The sequence below is a fragment of the Cyanistes caeruleus genome, chromosome 6, assembly GCF_971803275.1.
Source record: "Cyanistes caeruleus chromosome 6, bCyaCae1.hap1.1, whole genome shotgun sequence".
Classification (NCBI taxonomy): domain Eukaryota; kingdom Metazoa; phylum Chordata; class Aves; order Passeriformes; family Paridae; genus Cyanistes; species Cyanistes caeruleus.
This window is the reverse complement of record NC_141706.1, coordinates 46,141,861-46,162,585: the sequence shown is the minus strand read 5'-3', so window position 1 is coordinate 46,162,585 and position 20,725 is coordinate 46,141,861. Positions and strand designations below refer to the sequence as shown.

The following is a 20,725-nucleotide window of genomic DNA, read 5'->3' as shown; positions in this document are numbered from 1 at the left end:
GGCCCCAGAAGAAGCAAGAACAGCAGGGAGCACCTAAGGCAGCGCATCCCCGTGCTAGCCGTACCTGCTCCTGCGGCGGCCGGGCCGCGCCGGGGCGGGCGCACAAAGGCAACCCCGGCCCCTCCCGCCGCTTCCCCGTTACTACAACAACCGACGGGCGGCGGCCCCGCCCCGGCGTGCAGGCGCCCCCGCCGCCTCACTGCGCAAGCGCATCCCCCTCCGTCCCCTGCCGGCGCTCCCACCTACTCCCGCGAGGTGGGCGGGGACGGGAGCGGGGCCGCCTCCCGCGCGGCGAGGGACCCGATTGGCGGGAGGAGGTGTTACGTCACGTGGCGCGCGCATGGAGCGGCGCGCAGCGGCCAATCGGAGCGCTGGGCGGTGGCGCGGGCGGGGCTCCGGTGCCGCCAGGGGAGCGCCGCCGGTAACGGGCGGGGACTCAGCCTGGGCCTGGCGGGCGCGGTTCGAGCCGGGAGGATGAGCCGGTTCCTGAACGTGCTGCGCAGCTGGCTGGTGATGGTGTCGGTCATCGCCGCCGGGAATACCCTGCAGAGCTTCCGCGATCACGGCTTCCTCTCAGAGAAGCTGTACACCGCCAGCCCCGGCCTCGGTAAGGGCCGCGCCGGTCGCCCTGGCGCCTGGAGGTTCCCTTCCAGCCGTGAGCCTTGGGCTCTCCTCGGGCTCCCTCCTCTGGGGCCCGGGAGCTGCCTACTGTCCCGGCGTGCGCCTCCGCGGCGGGACTTGAGGTGGTAGGCAGGGCCGTGCCTGACCTCCATGTGCTCGCTCCTTCTTTACGCAGTGAATGGGCTCCAGGCTCGGACCTTCGGCGTCTGGACCCTGTTGTCATCAGTGATCCGCTGCCTCTGCGCAATCGACATCCGTAACAGGACGTATGTAAAGCAGCACCCGAGAAATCCATTGGTTTGTTTGCTAGACACGGCCTGAGCTTAGGGGGCGGCACAGAGGAGGTGGGGAATCAAAAGCTGTTCCTGAACTTTCTATAGTGTTGACAGCATTCCCCTGAAGAAGCTCAAATAGCAATGTGGGATTTGTTTGATGGCTGCTGCCCTGTTCCTCCTCTGTGGGGAGAGGAGAGCCTGCGTGTTTGATTTCTGTTCTTAGCTCAGTCAGAAACCGGCAGATCTGAGAACCTCTTACTGTCACCAATTTCTGAGCTCCAGCTTGGAAAGTGTTTTCTGAATAGTGTTGCTTCTCTGTTAATTAAGCAATTGCTAATGCTGTGGTATGACTATGACTGATGCTCAATACTTCTTTTACTATGACAGCTCAGCTAAAGACTGGGACAGTTTTAGGTGCCCAGTGGTCTTAAGTGGTTGCTTTCTTTCCTACACTCTTACCTGCTGCTGACAACAAGGTCTGAGGGGCAGCTTGGTGCTGAGCGGGAGACACACCATTTCTCCCTGTGCTAACAGACGTGTTTCTGAGCGGGTTCCAAGCAAGCTGACTTTAGGTCTGTGCTAGACAAAGCCTTTACTGGAGGTTGCTAATACGCTTTTGTTACTGCTTCACCGTAGCAGAAGTCACTGTTTACCTGGCAGTATGTGCAGTATCCTGGCGTGGATTGCCTAGGCTTATCTGAGGTAGGGAGGTGCAGGGACTAAACAATACATTTTCAGGGGGTGGTGGCAATGCCAGTTACCAAGAATCAGTTGTTTCTTTGAGGAATTTTGCCTCTTTTTTTTTGCAAAAATCTTGCATCTTTGGAACCTGCTCCCTTTTCAACAGCTGTACCCATAGAGGGTAGCAGAGCACAGGTGGGAAGACATTGGGTGATGCAGCCTGAAGTCAGCCAACTCCTGTCACCCTAGTTCTCTGCTAATCCAGTTCTCACCTTCTTTTTGCATGTGCACATATTTCACTGGTGCCCTACTCATGCTCTCCTCTCTTCACCTTCCTTCAGGCCAGATAATGCCTGTGACTTTCAATGCACCATTGAACATGCTGCCCCATTCTCCTCTCAGCCGTTGCCCATGGGGATTTTGCACCTCACTAGGAAAGGGGCAAAGTCCCCTCTGTGCTGCCAGTGAGAGCAGATAGGGCAGCATGCAGGTTTGCCTTTTTTTCCACTCAGCCATATTCATGCCCATAGTATGATACAATAACCTGCTTTTTTTCTGCTCTTCAACAGCCTCTATCACATCACACTCTTCACCTTCTTTTTGGCCCTTGCTCACTTCCTCTCTGAGGTCTTCATATACCACACTGCAGCCTTGACAATTGGAGTTATGGCACCCCTTATGGTAGCAAGTAAGTAGAGCTCTGTTTCCTCCCTCTGCATAGTCTCCTTGGAGCTATGACACGCCAGAAAAACTCCCCATGCAGCTATGGGCTGAGGGGATGCCTCATCTCTTGCCCAGCATTTTCTACACAACTCATCCTGTATCTCTATCACAGGTTTCTCTATTATGGGGATGTTGATTGGGCTGCAGTACCTGGAGGTAGAAGTGCTATCACAAAACAAGAAGAAAAACTGAAGTTGAGGGCTCTTTGTAGGTTGGTGTCGTCTGCTACCTTCACTGCCAGACTTCCACAAGAGCTCAGCTGAACTCCAGGACAGCAATCCTACTGGTGGGTCAATGTTGGACTTTGTCAATCACTGTCATTATCAAGTTGTTTTTGTCTTGTGCAGGCAACATTTCAACTGACTGATGTCAAAGACCAAGTCCCAGAGAAGTTTGTGTCAAAGCTTATGCAAGGCAGTTGGTGACTGACTCCCTGGGTAGCAGGCAAAGTCTCTGGCGTGCCCAGAACACTAAGGACTGCTCTCCCACTGTACTTGTACAGTGTACTGGACAGAACTGTCCAGGATTTGTTGAACACTTTGGACCAGAAAGAGAGAACAGGTGCTACCCCTAGCACTGCTGTGTAATTTGCATGTGTGTGTTTCCCAGGGACCGTTTCTAATAAATGACAAAAATCTGCAGTGGGCTAATGTTTGTCTCTCTGCTACACAGCAGTGGGTTGAAGATCAGCACCAACAGCAGTTTCCACTGTGTTGCAGAATACATCATCTCTCTTTACAGCAAACCTACCTTTCCCTAACTCCTTGCCACAAAGTTCCAGGTCTGGCTGCTCACATAATACACGTGAAGAGGGCTGTTGACACTCTTCTGCAGCATGCTGGTGACAGCAAACTCAAACTATACATCTGTGAGCGAGGATGGAGCTTCCTGTGTAGCGAGTTATAAATACTGAAGATGGAGAAAATAGGAACAAGTGCCTCAGACCTAGAGAAAATAATGCCCAAAATATAAGTGGGCAGCACACAGAATGCAGAAAAAAGCCAGCAGGAACTAGCTGGGAAGACAATTCACATGCAGAAGAAAGAGGAAACAAAGGGAGGAAAGGAACACAGCAGTAGCACTAGGCAGAAAGATGCTTTTTCCATTCTGCAGAATATTTCAGGCTATTAAATGAGCCACATATAGATCCTTTTCAACCATTTAATATGAATGTATCAGGTTTCATTGTACAGTTGTATATTAATGTTAATAAAATAATTAAATCATTAAATTATTCAAAATTAAGTAATTTAATTATTAATTTTCATATTTATAAATTCATATCTAATTAACCACAATAATTTTTTAAAATTGAATTATTAAATAGTTAAAATATTAAATATGTTAATATTTTACATTGACATTTCTCTTGAAAATCATTTTAAACCCTCATCCTCAATCCCAGACTATCAAAGATAGGACTTCAGTCAGAATATGCTGAATTAGAAGGAATTTATCAGGATCACAGTCCAACTACTGGCCCTGCAAAGAACCCTTAAGAATCACACCATGTGCCTGAGAATGTTGTCTAAGAACTTCATGAACTCAAGACAGTCTGTATCAAAATATAATGTATAAAAAAAAAAATTAAAATTTCACCGAAAAAATGTTTTGTCAAAAAATAGTTTGTCAGAGAGGAGTATTTTTAACCATTTGACCTCAGTACACCTTTTGTACCCTGCCTCAAATAAAACATAAGTAACTGTATGATTTAAGGTGTATACGGACACTTGATGTCTCCATCAGGGGAGGGATGTTAGAAAGGATGGAGAAGTGATAAAAGGATCTACAGTTGCATTTAGAAAATAAACAGCATATAGATAGGCAGTGTCTATAAGACAAATGCTGGCAAGTGAGTACCTTTTCCTGTTCTCTATTACGAAGTGGGAAGCTTCCACACGAGCAAAGCTGGATTTCCATCATACCCCTCTCTTTGGCTGTGAAGAGCAACACAGCCTTGGCTGGTTTTCTCAGTATAACACTTCACAAAAAGTTTGTATGTAATACTGAAACATGTAAAAGGCACTTTCTTGTTAAGGAGGAAGACAAAGTCCTCAGCCCAGGGAAGCTGGTTTGACTCACTTTTGTGCTAATGTAGTGATAAGCTAGATTTAGATTGCAGAACTAGTCCTTGCCTCGAGGTAGGAGGAGACATATTGGCAATCTCTTAATTACTCCTACTATGTATGAACATGAAGGCAACCCCAGTGAATTCTGAGCAGAAGTTTATCCAGATTAAGAGTGCTTCATCTAGAAAAGCCGAATAGTAAAAGAAGAGCTGGCAGCAGCTGGTGCCCTGCTTTGCACTTGCTGGTAATGTACTGAGGCCTCTACTACTGCCTGTGCAACATAGAGCATCATGGGAACCAGGGCAGAGCAATCCCTAGATTGCTCTGATTCCCTAGAGCCAGCTCTTCCAGGGCTGCTCACAGAGTAGGTGTGGCTGCCTTTCATGTCACAGCTACATGCAAGGTGCCACTGTGATGCTCAGGGTTAAGCTGGTACCTTGGCTTTTCTCAGCACGTCCTTTTTCCAAGCATACATGGTGGGACTGGGGGGACACAGCAGATTTCCCCAGTTTTTCCTCCCAAACACCGAAACAGCAAGATGCAATGAAAACTCATGAAAAACAACCCCCCTCTTGTTTTGCTCATTCACATTCTCCACAAGCAGCTCATAGGGCTCCTGTCCTGAGGTTGCCCCACTGCCATGGGGTACATGTCACAGGATGATGCAGGTAGAAAAGACAGGAATGAGGGGGGCTGTATCTCTCAGCTTTGCCACCCCTTCATTTCACAGCTGTGATTCCTCAAGGACTATGGGATTAGTGTAGGCTTCTGGCAACACTTTCTGCAAGTCAGAGAAAAACAGTATGGTTAGAATCCTGGCTGGCCAGACCCAGGTTTCAGAGACATCAGCTGGCCAGAGCCTGGGTAGTTCACAGCTCCCTGCTAGTGCAGAAATCCCCTATAAGAATCACCATCCTCAGAGAGTGCTGCTGGTTCCCTCTTCCTTCTGTAGCCACTTTGCCCGAGCAAGGGGCACTGAGACAGTAGGGCAGTGCAATGTCTGACTGTTTAGGCTACTTGCTGTAGTCCTCAGACCATTACTAGCTCCCTGTGGGATACCAAAGGTATCAGACCCACAGCCAGCTCACCAACAACATTTCACGGTGACACAAGCTCAGCCTCAAAGTATAAAGTTGCAGGGCCAGTTCCCTGGGCAAGGGAAGGTGCTGGGAACTCCTTCATGCCATGAGGCAGCACAGTGTCTGTACAAATGCCAGAGAGAACTTGCTTTCTTCACATCCCCAGGAGGCTCAGCACAACCCCTGTGTTCTTACTCCAGCATGTCTGAAGCCTCTTCAACTCCCAGACACATTGCTTACCTTCCTCATCTTCAAGTCTTTCCATCCCCTCCCCCATTGCCCACTGAAGTGCTGACACCCTCTGTTCTGCTTCTTCCCCTAGCCCACCTTGGATTTATGGCTGAGATAATACCACAGCCCAGTGCCTTCTTCAAAGTTCACTACTCATATCTTAAGGAGACATAAGAAATAAGAGGCAAACATACAAAAGTTTTTTCTCCATAAATCCTGTAGAGGAACTAGCCTAATTTCTTGAAACTTTAAGATGGAGGGAGCTTTTCCCCGAGGAAAAGCAAGGAAAATGGAGACTACTGCCCAATTACCACCCTTACCCTCAGCTTCATGAAACAGTCAAACTGTTGCAATTCCAGTTCAGCTTTCCTGAGTGGAGTTTGACAAGCTCAGTTTCTGAACTTTTCTGGGGTGTGTTAGGATTAAACTTGAGACTTCTTCCCCTAGTGGATTTCTGATACCTCTCAAGTTCTGATTCTGATTACAGTGAGACAGCCCAGCTGTCACCAATTCAGAACACAGCACACAGACTTGTAATGGTGAATGTGGAGTTCCCTGCAGCCTGGGCTCTGAGTTTACTCACTGTAGGGCAAGACTGACATCTGATGCAGAAATCAGAGGTGCACAGGAAAGAGATTCACATCCCCAGTGCAGTTCAAGAGAAATCCAGGAAGCGTGGAAGCAAGAGATATGAAACAGTCTCATTTTGAGTAGGTTCTTACACAATCTGTAGGTGAAAAGGTTTTACAGAAGTCAGCAGCAGTATCCCAAAGCAGAGGAGTGAGATAAGGAAAGCTTCAAAGAGATGTCTGGAAGCAAAAGCCGGGAAGTGCAAAGAGGGATCATCAACAAGAAGCAGGAAGGGTAGGGGAGTGCATGAAGTAATGCCAGAGGTAGAAATAAGAGGAAATCTGCATTTAGACTTCTGAAACTCCACCAGAATGCACCATGGAAGCACTCAAGCAACTCAGAACAGGCTCTCCAAGCACCTCTGGGGTCTCAGCACCAATCATCTGCTGTGGAGCTACAGGAGCAGATTTAGATCATACAATGTGCAGGGCTCCACCACCTTGGGAAAGGAAGGCTGCTCTCACGGCTGTGAGTCACAGTACTGGAAAAGGGCATAAATATAGCCTGCCTATGGCTTTGGGACAGGAGAAGGCTGCTTACAACACAGTAAACACAGAAATGGAGTAAGGAAGTTTGGGAAGCAGAGAATGGGTACACATCATGTCTACTACACAAAATTCCAGCATTTTTTTTATTGGCAGTATTTCACTAGAGGCTAAGCATGTTGCAGCTTCCAACAGAATCCAGTAAGAAACTGAGGGTGGATGGTTGTCCTAAACAAACTATGGAAGATCAACAAAGATGCTTTTTCTTAATGCAAAGAAACAATACAAAAAGGTTTGCATGGCTGCTGAAAATCACAAGCATATGAGCACAAGCAGTACACAGTATATTCATGAGTATAATGTATGTGCTGAATCAACTGACACTACTATGAAATCTTAAGGCACATCACTGGAATGGCTTCAGATGCATTTACAACAAAGGCAGCACACAAAGAGCCTCATTATCACATAAAACAGGCATTTGATCTAAGTGTCCTGAGATAAAGAAAGCTAACCCAGCTGGAGTTATGGAAACTGAGACAGACAAAAGTGGGGAGGATTCTTGGGACCACACTACAGCTTTATTAATAGAGGACAATGTACACATAATGCCATTATGCTAATTTAATCTACTAACTGCAACATTTCTTTAATTATAACCACAGCAGATGAGGGAACCAATAGAAGACAAACTACTACGCAGCCAGTGGTACAGTGCTTCAATTGAAAGTGAGATCTGCACAACTCCACAGCTCTCCATGCTCTGGAAGCTCACAACTGACTCTGAGTCTTCTCCTTGCAACGACCACAGAATTGTTTAGGCTGGAAAAGACCCTTAAGATCATCATGTCCAACCATTTACCCAGCAGTGCCAAGTACACCATTAAACCATGTCCCTAAAAACTGAATCTACATGTCTGATAAATACCTCCAGGGATGGTGACTAACATTTCCCTAAGCAGCCTGTTCCAATGCTTGACAACCTTTTTGGTGAAGAAATTTTCCCAATACCAAATCAAAATCTCCCATGGTGTAACTTCAGGCTTTTTCCTCTCGTCCTATCACCTGTTACCTGGGAGAGGAGGCTGACCCCCCCAGCTCACTATGACCTTATGACCTGCTTTCAGGTCGTTGTAGAGAGCAAAAAGGTCTCCCCTTGAACCTCCTTTTCTCCAGGCTAAACAACCCCAGCTCCTTCAGGTGCTTCTCGTAGGACTTGTGCTCCAGACCCTTCACCAGCTCCACTGCCCTTCTCTGGATATGCCCCAGCATCTCAAAATCCTTCTTGTAGTGAGTGGCCCAAAAACTGGACACAAAACTCGAGGTACAGCCTCAACAAGTGGACAATCCCTTCCCTAGTCCTGCTGGCCACACTATTTCTGACATAAGTCAGGGTGCCACTGGCCCCCTTGGCTACCTGGGCACACGCTGGCTCATGTTCAGTGGCTGCTGACCCAGGTCTTTTTCCAATGGGCAACTTTCCAGCTGCTCTTCTCCAAGCCTGTAGCACTGCTTGGGGTTGTTGTGACCCAGCTGCAGGACCAAGCAGTCGACCTTGTTAAGCCTCATAAAATGACCTCAGTCCATGGACAGGTCCCTCTGCAGAGCCTTCCAACCCTCCAACAATACTCCTCCAACTTGGTGTTTGGTTTGCAAACTGTCTAAGGGTGGACTCAATCCCCTCATGCAGGTCATCGACAGAGACATTAAACAGGACTGTCCCCAGTACTGAGCCTTGGGGCACACCACTGGTGACCTGATGCCAGCTGGATATAACTCCATTTACCATCACTCCTTCCCTGCCCATGGGACTCTTTCTCATACTTTCATCAAAGCATAGCAACTTCATGGTCCCTGTAGAACATGCCCTAATCTTAGCAGTTTAAGGCTGGTTTTCCCAATCAACTCACTCTGCTTTTACCTGTTAGTCCTGTTGGCTGTGGCACTGAATGATACACACAGTCTATCACACCTTGAAAAGCCAAGGGTAGCACAAATAGCTTAGCAGACCAGCCTGTCAGTGTGAAGCAGAGGACACTGAGTAGTAAAGCATACCATACCACCCCAAGCAACAGCTGAGAAAATGCAAAGCACCACTGAGATTCACAGATCAACAAAAACAGAGCTTTACAATTTTCAGGCATTCTTATACCACAAGGCACCAGCCCAATGACTGTTCTTGCTACATGTTTTTAAATTTCCTTCTTGAAGTTGGCCATGCACCCTGGCTGTGATCAAAGCCAATTCTTTAAAGGGTTCCTGGTATCACCTCCAGCCAAGAATCTGGACTGTAAAAATAATGTCAGAGAACATGGCTCCAAATGTCTGTACCTCCTCCCGTTAAAAAATGACTGACAGTTCAGTTCTCCATCTGCTCCAGCACCAGGCTTTGCTTTGCTGCACTTAGCTAAATCCCTACATCTCTGTCTGACATGAGTCTGGGGGATCACCACTCTGTTCTTGGAGGCTGTTTTGTCTTTCCTCTCAGCTGAGCATCTGAGAAGCCCAGAAACATTCTTGATAATCTACAGCCACTGCAGTCACCCCAGAAATGCCATTGGCTTGGTGCCTCTGCCACCCTCTGAGTGTTCAAAGTAGATTGGTGCAATTATCCTACCATGGTGGGTTTAAGCTAGTGACCAGGAGTGGCAATTGATGGGGTTAGAGTTACAAGCTATAGTCCCATAATCCATGATCTGACTGTTGCCTTGAAGTCTCTGTAAGGACAATCACAAGTCATCATCCCAGAAAATATGGAGGAAAGTAGGAAAAGAAATGAAAGCAGAGCAAAATAAGAAAGGGAAACAGGCAATGGAAGAAACCAGTAAAATCAGCCAAGCATGTGTAAGGCAGCTGTGCCACATAGAAAAGCTCCAGTACCTGACTTTGTCAGAGCTCTACACAAAGGCAGCACACAATGCCCAATCCCAGCTGGCTGATCCCAGGGCTGAGGCACCTATCTTAGTGCAGAACACTAGATTCAGCCTACCATCAGCCAGTCAAGCACTTGAAGTTGGTTGTTAAGCCTGAGAATACTCAGCTGAGCTCAGCCATGTGGAGGACACATTTCGGGGTGTGGTGGGGTGTGCAACATGACTTCCTCAGGGGGAATCCTCAGTCAAATTTTTGACTGAGATTTGTTCTGTGCATACATCCCTCTGGTTCTTACTACTGTCAGTTCTGGAGACTTTTAGCAACACCTTTGCTCTGGTTGCAATGCTCTTCCCCATGAAGCAGCAAGCTCTTACAACAGTATTTAGACTGAAGAAGAATTATACTAAAAATGGCTTACACAAAAATGTACAATTCATCTGATGAGAGAAATGTCTGACAAAAGGAATGGATCCTACTAGTAAAAGGCATCACCTTCACGGCCAAAGGACCTCAGGCCCTTTCTTGGGCCTTCCACATCCATGTTATGAATTTAATTCACAGTACCACCAGCACTGGAGGAGGGCAGCACTGTCTTCTGAATAGAGCTGACTCAAGACAGCAGAGAACTGAGATTTTCACACTTTTCTACTCATGGTTGCTGATGGGTGCCTGACAGTGAGTGGATCTCTCTGCAAACATCCTAGAAGAGGAGCCTAGAGCAATATGGAAAATAGCCTCAAGCAACCACTCCCCTCCCTTTCCCTGCAGGGAAAGCTTCTGACAGTATCCACTGCAATTGGTTCACACAGGCCTTCTCCCATGTGCAAACAGCTGCATTTATTGCACAGTATTCCACAGGGACATCACACACCAAGCTTTGGTGTGCAAGTATGAATTAACAGCCTTGTTGGCAGCATTATGCAAAGTGTGAGTGCCAGGTTGCTCAAGCCCTCACTTAGGCTTTGTCACCTTAGTTTCCTCCAGTAACATACACTGAAACCCACTTGGCAGCTGATGGCAAAGAGTAAGAGGAATAACCTGCCATCCTAGAGGCCTAGAATAATAGTTACTCAGCTCTGAAAAAGAGCAAAGCAATGAAGGCCTCAACACAATGTCAAGGGAGAGAAGCAAGCACAGCAAGCACTGCCCTACATCTGGCTCTAGCTGGTATGAAGATGTGTGAAGCCCTGCAGAACCCCAGAGGACCAGAGCCTACAGATTCTACATGACAATAATACTGAGCAAACAGAGACCCCAGCAGCTGGCAGAGCCAAGATTACATCCAGTTTGAAAATGCCAACAACAAGCTTCCCCACAAGCCACCGCCTTTCCTGGAAAGGAGAGAGGTTGGGTGTTGAGCATGGCAGAGACTGAAGGGGGGTTTACTCACTGTCTGTTCATGTTCCAAATTAGCCTGTTGTCTTCGGAGATCAGCCCTAATGAAAACTGGAACAGAGGGAGGAAGAGAGATGTGAAGGCAGTCAAGTCACCATGCAGTGCCCAAGCCAATTTCCCCAGCACTTAATTGTGCAGCAGAAGCCCCAGAAGAGACAGAAACATATTACAATGAGCAAGAGAAACCACTCTCCTGGACAAGGCTGAGAACACTTCTGAAACAGGCAGGATAGAGATTCTCTATTGCAGCATGTAGAAGGTACAACTTTGAGACCCCAGCCAGAGCCAGGATAAAAAGCCTTGCCTCTTGTTTGTAAAGCAGACCAGATGTTTAAAGAGGAACAGCATTGCTATGGGACTGCTGTGTGGGTTCTGCCCTTTCCTGCAGGCACTGCACACAAAAGCTTTGAATTAATATGCCAAGCCCAAGGCAAAGTCAGACCAGAAGAACATCGAAAATTTTAATTACCTGTCATAACGGTCCCCAGGAACAGGACAGAACAAAGCAAGAGGTTTCCTGCCATTGTCCCAAAGTGATCCATGATTTGCCCTTGGCCAATGGTGAAGGCAATACCAAAAATCTACAAACAAGCAAAGGAAATGTCAAGCTGTACTGTAATTATAAAGCAGCCCAAATTCTTTCCAGTCTTTACCAACGTATCAGAGCATACAAGCCAGTCAAACAGTTGGCCTAGTGAGGGTAAAGTTTGGTTATAAACACATCCAGAGATACCTCCTTGCAGCTAATGGAATGCCAGATGACCCCAACAGCTGGAATCTCATCTCTCACTGGAGATGAGCCAGGACTGTTAAGAGCTATGTTGGAAAAGGCAAGGATGACTGGCACCAAGAAGTATTTTCTTAAACAGAAACAGAGTAAGTGCCACTATAGAGATGCCATGAGGAACATGATTCAAAAAGTCAGGTCCCAGAGTGCTTAGGTCTGCAGTACATTACACCAATAATGGACAAGAAATAGGACTCAAGGCTTGGAACTACATTTTAATCTCTTTGCCTAAAAAGAGGCAAGCAAAGGGAAAACAGCATCCCTACCTGTGCTGAGACATTGAGGAGCCCTGATGATGTTCCTTCTGATTCTGGGTATGTCAACTCTGCAGCAAACTCAAAGCCCAGGGGAAGGTATCCTGTCATGAAAAACCTGTAATGAAGTACAGAAGACTCAGCAACTGCCAGAAGGAAGACTGAAGAGGTACAGTATAGACCGTAACTCTAAGGGGCATGACCCCCAGGCACAGTCAAAGAGCCATTCCAGCCCACATGCTCTTCACCCTTGTCCACCGATCATCTGTAGGGCTGTGGGTACCACTTGCTTTCCAAAAGTTTCCACTTGATTACCCAGAACAATTAAGGTGGTTGCAGCTGAGCAGGGTCACAATAATGTCCTGATTCTAATGAAACACATACAATTGAGAGATGGGAAGGGCAGATAATTTTGCCCTTAAACACGCAGGAGCCATTCAGATGCTATGGTTCTCCCCAGTCCCTCCCACAGCAGGAGTTCTGCCTCCCTGCTCATCCTCTAGCAGTTCACATGCTGAGGAAAGCAGCCTGCACATTAACTTACCCCAGCAATCCAGCAGTCACAAAGACCACCCAGAGGTGGCCCAGGCTCAGAGTGAAGGTATAGACTATCATTCCCACCAGAGACATGAGATAGACAGCTAGCGTTGTTTGCCTGCAAGAAAAAGCAATCAGGGTTTTATCTAATCCAGTCCTCCTTTCTGCATACAGATCTTAATATAGCTTGTAGCACATGGGTAAAAAAAACCTAAATAAAAGTTGCACAGTCTCTTGACACTCATACCCAGACAAAGGAACTGGGCTGACAGAGAGCATGGAAGGGCCTGCACACAGAGCAGCACAGCAGAAGAAAGATCCTACCACAGCTTGACAGGTGCCTGGTGATACACAGTACATGTCACTTAAGGGCGAGAACAATTGCCAATTTAAGAGATCATTAATCTTTCTGAAGCATCCATATAGTGAGTTGAATATGCTTACTTGTAAGTAGGAGCCAAGGAGATCAAGCACTCTCAAGAAGGAACATAAAAAGGAAAGAGGTGTCAACACTGCTAGAGTCTTATGGGCCTATATTTTTCAGTGCTGTTTTCGTCAATTTCATTGCTGCTCCTTTCTGTTGTTTAAACTACCTGCTATATTAGGAGAGGTGACATGCAAGCCAGGTTGCCCTCAGCCTCACCCTGAAGCCATGTGAGCATTTAGCAGGGACAGTGCTAGTTCCACAGCCAACAGCAGCTAAGCCACAAGCTCTTGTCTCTGTGTGCAGGAGAGACAAAGAGTCTCAGGAAGTATGCTAGTCAGATCCTGGGAACAGCCAAACCTGCAGCTAGGCTATGCAAGGATCATCAGTGAACTCAGTGTGGTGAGACACAGGCAGCAGCCCAGGCCAGTTTCACCACAACATCTAGCAATTGTCATCCTTGACTATACACCAAGAAAACCCTTCCCACATTAAAAAAAAAAAAAAGCTCTTTCTAGTACAAGAGGCAGCAGTAGGTCTTACAATACATAGTTTTGAGGAGGCAAAGGCTCCTCAAAGGAAAGGAGGGAATGGTAAATACCTGGCTGAAATTCCACCAGGATTTTGGATTTTGAAAGCAGAACAGTAACCAGAGTTGATAAAACCTTTTGATCACTGTCTTTTAGGAAGAAGTTACATGTATTACCACAGGCTACTTGTGTACTTTCTCCCTAATTTAAGTCTTAATCCACTAAAGAATGTATTTGATATCAGTTCCTGGAATTCTACTGAAGAAACTAGATCTCAAACTATTTCCACTTTTAATTTTTAATGCAAATGATCACTGTCAAAAAATCAACCCAAGTAAGCACTAAGTACTACAATGTGTAAGAAAATGTCTCCAGCGCACTGAATTACTACAAATAAATCCAGACTGTTCCAGCTGAGGTTCTGTCCTCCCTCACTGCTGCAATGACTGCAGTCAGTGGGGCTCATGCCCATATGTCAATTATTATACAAATATAAGCCTGAGAAGCTAATTTCAGGCTTCAGCTATTGATCCATACTTACAAGGCTCATTTAATGTATTGAAAGGCTAAACAACATGATGTGGCAAGTAATTTTGTTGTGTATCAAAGGAGTAGTTAAATGCCTTAACTTCCAGTGCTGTACCATTCCTAGAGTATGTTCTTCCCAAAGTTTTCACTGAGGGAAAAATTCATCTGTGAAGGCAGCATAAAGGGACTGCTTACTTCTGTTATAATCTGTTGCAGAAAGCTGCACAGAGCCTGGAAGCTGCAGAAGGAGAAGAGCTGAAAGACTGACTGAAGAGACAGAGAGCAGCCCCAGAGAGTTAAAGAGATGCAAGTAAAAGCCTTTTTCTGCTCAATACAGGTTCCTCAGGTGCCATGAGTTGTTATGTCTCCTATGCCTTGACAAGCAGCCGTGGAGGAAAGAGATGATTAGGAAAGGAGGTCAAAGCTGGAATTACAGTTCTGTACTTGGGCTACATGAACCAAGTTTGAACTGTGAGCAACTTCCACAAACAGAAGTCTCCAAACTACATAGCAGTCAGTGCTAAAATACTGTGTAGGCCTCCAAGAGGTGGCTGAAGCCCTTGGAAGTCTAGTCACTGCCAGCAGAGACACTCATACCACTGACGACAAGAAAAAGGAGATTTAGTGCTCAGCAGTCCAAGAAGGATGCAAAATTTTGAAGAGGGTTTAACTGAGATACTGGTAGACACTGGTGCACAGGGAAACAAAAACTCCTGGGGAAAGACACAGAGGCAGGGTGTTCTCAGGAGGTGGTCTTTGACACCCTGTTCACCAGAGGACAAGAATGTTCTGTGGCCCATAGGGGCACTGGGGCATGGAAACATGCCCAGTTTTAGCTTAATAAGCCTCTTACCATAGCCATAAATCTCATGGGAGCGAGAAAAGCACAAAGGAGGAGAAGCAGATTCACAGAGCACATGAACACTGCATTCTGGCGTTTCTAGCAACCTACTCCCATGACAGCTCTACAGGGACTGACAATTTTCATTGTCTGGTACAGGGAACAGAGACTGTCTACTTAACAGGCTGATTAGTGCAGTGAGTACAGGCTGGAAGTTAGCCATCCTGCCACACTACCTTAGAAAAACTGAGGTTAACCCTCAGTGCTCTGGGGTGTGGAAAGGAAGCCCACTGCACCCATGTAGAAACACTGCTACAAAGGCACCAGTGCCAAGTCTCTGTGGCAGAGCCAGAGGGAGGTCTGTGAAGGACCTGACACACTTGTCACTTAGATGAACCTAACCAGCCCTGACATTCATCTGCCCTCCCAGTCACATTCCCAAACCTTCTGAAGAGGCAGATTAAAGAGCTCGCACAAGGGACTGTGAGAAAAAAGAGACCTTGGGGGAAAAAAGCCAGACAGGGCCAGCAACAGCAGGGAACAGGGCTGGAATGAAGAACACATCTCCTGCTGGTCGGTCAGCTCTAGAAGAAGCCTCAGAGTAAGGAATGGATATGGCCCAGCCCAGCCTTGTCTCACAAGGTCACTTGGATGAGGAAAGCAAAAGTGACAAGACAAGACTCAGAGGGGATTGCAGCTGCAAAAACACTAGAGTCAAGCAACATCTGAGGCAACAAATGAACAAGCTGGGAGGAGGAGGTGGCATGAGGGGTACAGCCATATACAACAGTTTTAGCTGCTCACAGGGATGTTGTGTGCAGCTCCAGCATGCTCTGCTGTACAGACAGGGATGACAGATGGCTTCCACAGGCTTTGCCATGAAGACAGCACATTCCAGGTTGCACAAAAGCCTGACCAAAGGCCTTGTTCCCATGCTCCCAGAAGATCTCATTGCTGAAGACATGGAGGTGTCAAATGCTGGAGAAAGGGATAAATTGGAGAAGACTGATTTGGTTTTCACCATGCCCTTATCCTTTGGCATTCAGTTTTATGCTACTTTCTTCCTGTATGAAGTTCAGAAGAAAGGACCGGTTAATTATTTGTATAAGATATATGGCAGGACAGGGTGAAGACATATCCACTACACAAGGACTAACCTTGCATAAAAAGGGCTACAATAAGAAGGCCCAAATTGCAGGTCAGGCTAGGCTGAGAGAGCACTCCCCTTTCAGTGGAAAAGACCCAAGTATTCCATCCTCCACTATCTTTTCTCCTTCCCCCAAATTTTTGTACTTTGCATCTGTACAGACCTAAAACACCACTTGGGGTCTTCTGCCTAGTCAATGGAGAGATGGATATTTCTGACATCTTGCCTTTTAGAAATGCAGCAATGAAAGTGGAGAGTGCTGACTGCAACCATCTTGACCTGAGGCCATGTGAAGACTGCACTTGGAAGAAAAGCATGGCCAAAGAGAAGTGATGATTAATTCAGTCCTTAATTAATTAATTCAAACACCTCATTCTGAGCCAGACTACCCTACAAATACCAATACATCCAGCAGTCTCCAGTTGTCACAACCTCATTCGTCCTCTGCGCCAGGAGCTTGATGTCAAAACTTTAAGGGTCTTCTCCTGATTCTATGATTCAAAGAGATGGGCTGTTCTCAACAAGCCATACCACCAAAGACAACCCCAGTTCTTTCACTGCTCTCTTCTGACTACATAATTCATGTATTTATTTGAATGGACCAAATTTGCACCTGCTATTCCAAAAACAAGAACAGTGCAGGGGCTGCTGCAGGGACTTGCCTGCCAAATAAAAGCAAGAGTGCAAGGCCATTTGGTGCCCAAGCATGACAGATGGGGCTGACTTAGCACAGCCTCACCCTTTCAAGGAACTGCTGATGATACAGTAAAGATCAAACATGCATGTAGAGCTCTGCAATTCCTTCTGTTATTAATCTTCCCCTGCTCCCCTCAATCACAGCTGGATCCCATTCATTTGCTTCCCTCTCTCTCCAAGCTGACTAAAAAAAGGATTTGATATCTTTCCTTCCTGATTTTCATGTGCTTACCATTTTATTCTTGACACTATCTCAGCAACAGAGGGAAGGGGGAGGGTACCCACCTAGAACATCTGGCATCTTGACAGTTTTTTTAAATAGACTTTTAAATGGGGCTAAATAAAGACTATGTAGCACTCAGGAAAAAAAATGTGCTAGTTTCACAGAAATCCATTTTGTAGGCTGTAATGGAGAACAAATTCTCAGCAGCATTTTTCCTCATCTAAGACTGAAACTACCTCCCAATAGCCCCTTGGGTTTGTAGGATAAACTTCATGGATGACATAGTCCTATTTTTCTGCACTGTTAGCCAGCTCTGCTTACCTATGTGATCCTCCAAGGAAGGAGGGTACATGGAACAAATACAGGATTCTTACATTCATCTCTTTCCCATTCTACCACATTTCAAGTCCCAGCTCTGCACGGTGAGTCACAAAGCTCTTCAAGCCTCCATGCTGCAACCTAACCTCACTTACAGAAAACCAGGAAGATCATACAGTTTAGCGGTGCCAGTTGAGGCTACCTTACCACTAGCCCTGGGCTGGAAAGACACACAAGTCACGTTGCATGGCTAGCAGTGCAGTTCTAATGGTTGTATTTCTATTTCCCTGGACGCCCATATGAGAACTACTCAGTGCCACACAACCATCTAGACACAGCAACAAGCAACCTGCCAGTCCCAGGAGTCCTCACCTACCATTCTTTCTTATTAGAGAAGCCAATTTTCTGTTTCTGATCCCTGTACTTTACAGGGAGCTACAGCCAGAGGCCACTTCAGAAGTTGCAAGCTCACAGCTAGCCAGATTAATCAGTCTACAATGAGAATGTGCGTATCTGGCCAAAGATATGAGGTAGGTTAATGGCAGTAGGACTCCCACAGATGAAAAGCTTCTGCAAAAAATAAAACTCTAAAATTGCTCTCAAGTCATTACCAGCACATTACCAGTAAAGCCCCCTCTCACCCAACCTGCTCAGACAACGGGTTACAGCACAGTTCTCAAAGCCACCAAAGAAGCCAAAAAGATGGTTCAACCCCAGTATAAGACAGAAGAGTCTCTTTGTATCCTCTGAGATAGCCTACAGAGATGTTTCAGTGAGATCCAAATTCCTGAAGACTGGGAACTGTAGGACAAGCAAAGACTCTTAACTGTCCCTTTACAGATGGCAAGATGTTTGGCCAGATCTGCCTTCCCAACTCACCAGGCAACAAACACACAGTCATCCATCCGTAACCCCAATAACCCTTATGCCTGCCCTAAACACAACAACACGCCATCAACACAATGCCTCGGGGCACTGGATTCAATGTGCCTTTCATTAAGCTGGACAAAAATTCACAGAGGCTGGTTTGTAAGGGCTGAGAAATGGTCTGGTACAGTCTTGATTCTGCTTATGCCAAGAACTCTCTCATCCCTGACAAAGCAGTTACTGGGCCATCTCATCTTTTCTGTAAGTCTCCCTAGGGACCACCAACGCCAGATCTTGTATGTGCCTAGTGCCAGCTAATGCACACCTCCAAACTTCACTTTAGACTAATTGGGTTCTGAAGAACCCAATTTTTTTCCCTACAAATCCTCCCAATGATTCAGTCTCTAGACTGCCAACTTGCAACTTTGCACAGTATGGAGGAAGAACACAGTTGCCAGGGCACAGAGGCAAACAAGGCACTTACTTGTAGGTTTTGGTTTTGTCCAACCAGATGCCGGAGATCAGAGCCCCAGCCATCCCAGACAGTATAATGGTGAGTCCAATCCTGCCGGCATTCACCTCCTCCCCCTGTGGTGAGACATATATACACTCACAAAAATGCAGGAGCTAAGTCATATCCAACAAAAAGCAAAGCGCAGAAAACCCAGAGAGGAATAGACACCAAAGTTAGTTTTCATACATATTTGTTGCTGGTAACACATTAAGCAGAACTAGCCTTTGCAGGAACACTTTTGGGCCCACTATGAGCCAGTGCTTTCTGGTCCATAAAAAAAAGTGGTCTGGCAATTGTGTCTGATCCAGCCCTGAGAAAAAGGTGTGCACTGGCCAGTGTGAGCAGATACTCTCAGAGAATAGTGTAAACTCTATGAACCTTGCTGTTAGGATTTGGGCCAGATTGACTAGGAAATATTGGGACTCACTATAAGGCAGCACAGAAAGGAGCTCTGTGGCATGCAGCACCAGCAGTAAGCTGTACAATAGCTCAGGTACTGAGGAACCCCACCTTTCTGCCACCAGAGCATGAGCACAGGCAGCCTCCTAGGACTGATGTCCCAGTAGAAATTACAGTCAGAAACAAGAAGAGGAAATTGCTGGAAGATTTTCTCAGAAGTAAATGCTTTCATTTAAGGTGCAAAGGAGCTGTCTTTTCTAGAGCTCACCAGCTTCTGCATGGGGTGGTGCAAACAAAAAAAGGAACGGCCAACTTGTGCTAGAGCCAGCCAGGACTGCTGTGACATTGCCTTTCTCACAGATTCTCCTTTGGCAGCCAGTGCCGGAGAGCAGCAAGCATCAGAGAGGGCACTTACTGGGTAGTGATGGATCACCATGCGGTTCAGCAAAGTGGACAAGGCGTAGAAACAACCTACATTCAGACCTGAGAAGGGGACAAAAATGTAGTACATTCAGAGTCTGCTACTTTCCTGTTGGGTTGTGAAAGGGTAGAAATGCAGAGAGAGAAATCTTTGGGACCATCAGCCCAGAACAAGGCTGCAGAGTCTCAGGAGAGTGAGCCAGACTGGATAAACATAGGTTACTGGAAGAAGTGCAGACCAACATCCAGGCCTCAGCATGCAGGAGGAAGAACACTGCAGTTTCAGGATGGTTCTTATCTAAGCAGCTAGAGGAAGGGCTGTGCACATTTCTGGTAGTGAAAGGTCTCGCAACTCCTTAACAGGGTCTCAACCCTCTCTCACAGCCAGATCCATCTTTAGCACTGCAATTTTCTCCTCTGCTCTCAGCCAAGTCAGGATACTAGAAAAGCATCTGCCTCAGCATCACACCCTGCACAAGGACCTGAGATTCAATTAACAACAGTGTCTTTGACCTGTGTGTTTTACTCCCAGAGAAGAGCCTGTCAGCGTTCTTCCTACCAGCAACCAGTAAATGACATTCTCTCCAAGCCAAGAAATGCCAGAAGACAGGTAGAAGCTTACGGATGAAGGACAGACAGCACTAGCCTCAGGCACCTGGGCTGTGTGTCTGTATAGGAAAAGTCTTGCATTTTAAAAGATATAACTGAGGCCTGAAAAAGCCTGTGAAAGTAACTGCATTTCTGAAAGAGAACTTACATTAACTGTCACAAGGATCAACCACTTGGTGAAGGTTTCTCAGTATCAGCCAAGGTGAGAATGAAACTTTTGGGGTGATACTGGTCAAGCCCTATTCAGATACTCTGCTCCATCTTACATACAGTTCTCATTGGTTAAATGCCTTCTCAAATGACAGGTTTGTTCAGCAGGCAAGTACATACACATGTGCACTGGACCAGCAGTACTGCAACGGCTACACTCTCACCGTGGGTGATACTGAAAAACCTGCCCCAGGTGGATGAGGTCTGTAACAGTCACCATAACTTTCTTCTCAGAAAGTCATTTACATTTGCAGTTGGTTTCTCTTCAAGGCTTCAGTGATTCTGATGGGTGGAGGGAAAGGGACAGATTTCACCACTGCAGCTCACACGTCTACAGGCTCCAAAAGGAGCCACGGGT

The 20,725-nt window shown here is 46.5% G+C and overlaps 3 protein-coding genes across 28 annotated transcripts in view; 1 reads left to right on the top strand and 2 right to left on the bottom strand.

Annotated features, from left to right (window-relative positions):
- The window catches only part of TTLL5 (tubulin tyrosine ligase like 5), a 129,699-nt gene extending 128,504 nt beyond the window's left edge, over nt 1–1,195 (bottom strand). For 19 of the 23 annotated variants that reach the window (XR_015288116.1, XR_015288107.1, XR_015288105.1 and 16 more), the window contains exon 1: nt 65–254. The gene's annotated coding sequence lies outside the window, so the exon portion shown is untranslated. Of the gene's footprint in view, nt 1–64 lie in introns of all 23 variants that reach the window. The other 4 variants (XR_015288120.1, XM_086893361.1, XM_086893367.1 and 1 more) reach the window with 4 other exon arrangements.
- On the top strand, nt 407–2,941 carry ERG28 (ergosterol biosynthesis 28 homolog). 2 transcript variants are annotated; one of them, XM_023927803.2, is made up of 5 exons: nt 472–607; nt 797–887; nt 2,147–2,265; nt 2,413–2,511; nt 2,648–2,941. In XM_023927803.2, the coding sequence occupies exons 1-4, from the start codon at nt 475–477 to the stop codon at nt 2,490–2,492; spliced, it is 423 nt and encodes a 140-aa protein (XP_023783571.2). In that variant the 5' UTR covers nt 472–474; the 3' UTR covers nt 2,493–2,511; nt 2,648–2,941. The 2 variants fall into 2 exon arrangements, with proteins under 2 accessions (XP_086749582.1, XP_023783571.2); XM_086893456.1 differs by having other exon boundaries at nt 407–607; nt 2,413–2,941.
- Nucleotides 2,942–4,939: 1,998 nt separating this feature from the next.
- Nucleotides 4,940–20,725, bottom strand: part of FLVCR2 (FLVCR choline and putative heme transporter 2) — a 32,403-nt gene continuing 16,617 nt past the window's right edge. For 2 of the 3 annotated variants that reach the window (XM_023927805.2, XM_086893440.1), the window contains 7 exons: nt 19,544–19,611; nt 18,700–18,803; nt 12,649–12,759; nt 12,117–12,222; nt 11,533–11,644; nt 11,059–11,114; nt 4,940–5,150 (listed from right to left, as the gene is read on the bottom strand). In XM_023927805.2, the coding sequence (XP_023783573.2) occupies nt 5,094–5,150; nt 11,059–11,114; nt 11,533–11,644; nt 12,117–12,222; nt 12,649–12,759; nt 18,700–18,803; nt 19,544–19,611 (614 nt within the window). In that variant the 3' untranslated portion in view covers nt 4,940–5,093. The remainder of the gene's footprint in view (nt 5,151–11,058; nt 11,115–11,532; nt 11,645–12,116; nt 12,223–12,648; nt 12,760–18,699; nt 18,804–19,543; nt 19,612–20,725) is intronic. The other variant, XM_023927804.2, reaches the window with a different exon arrangement.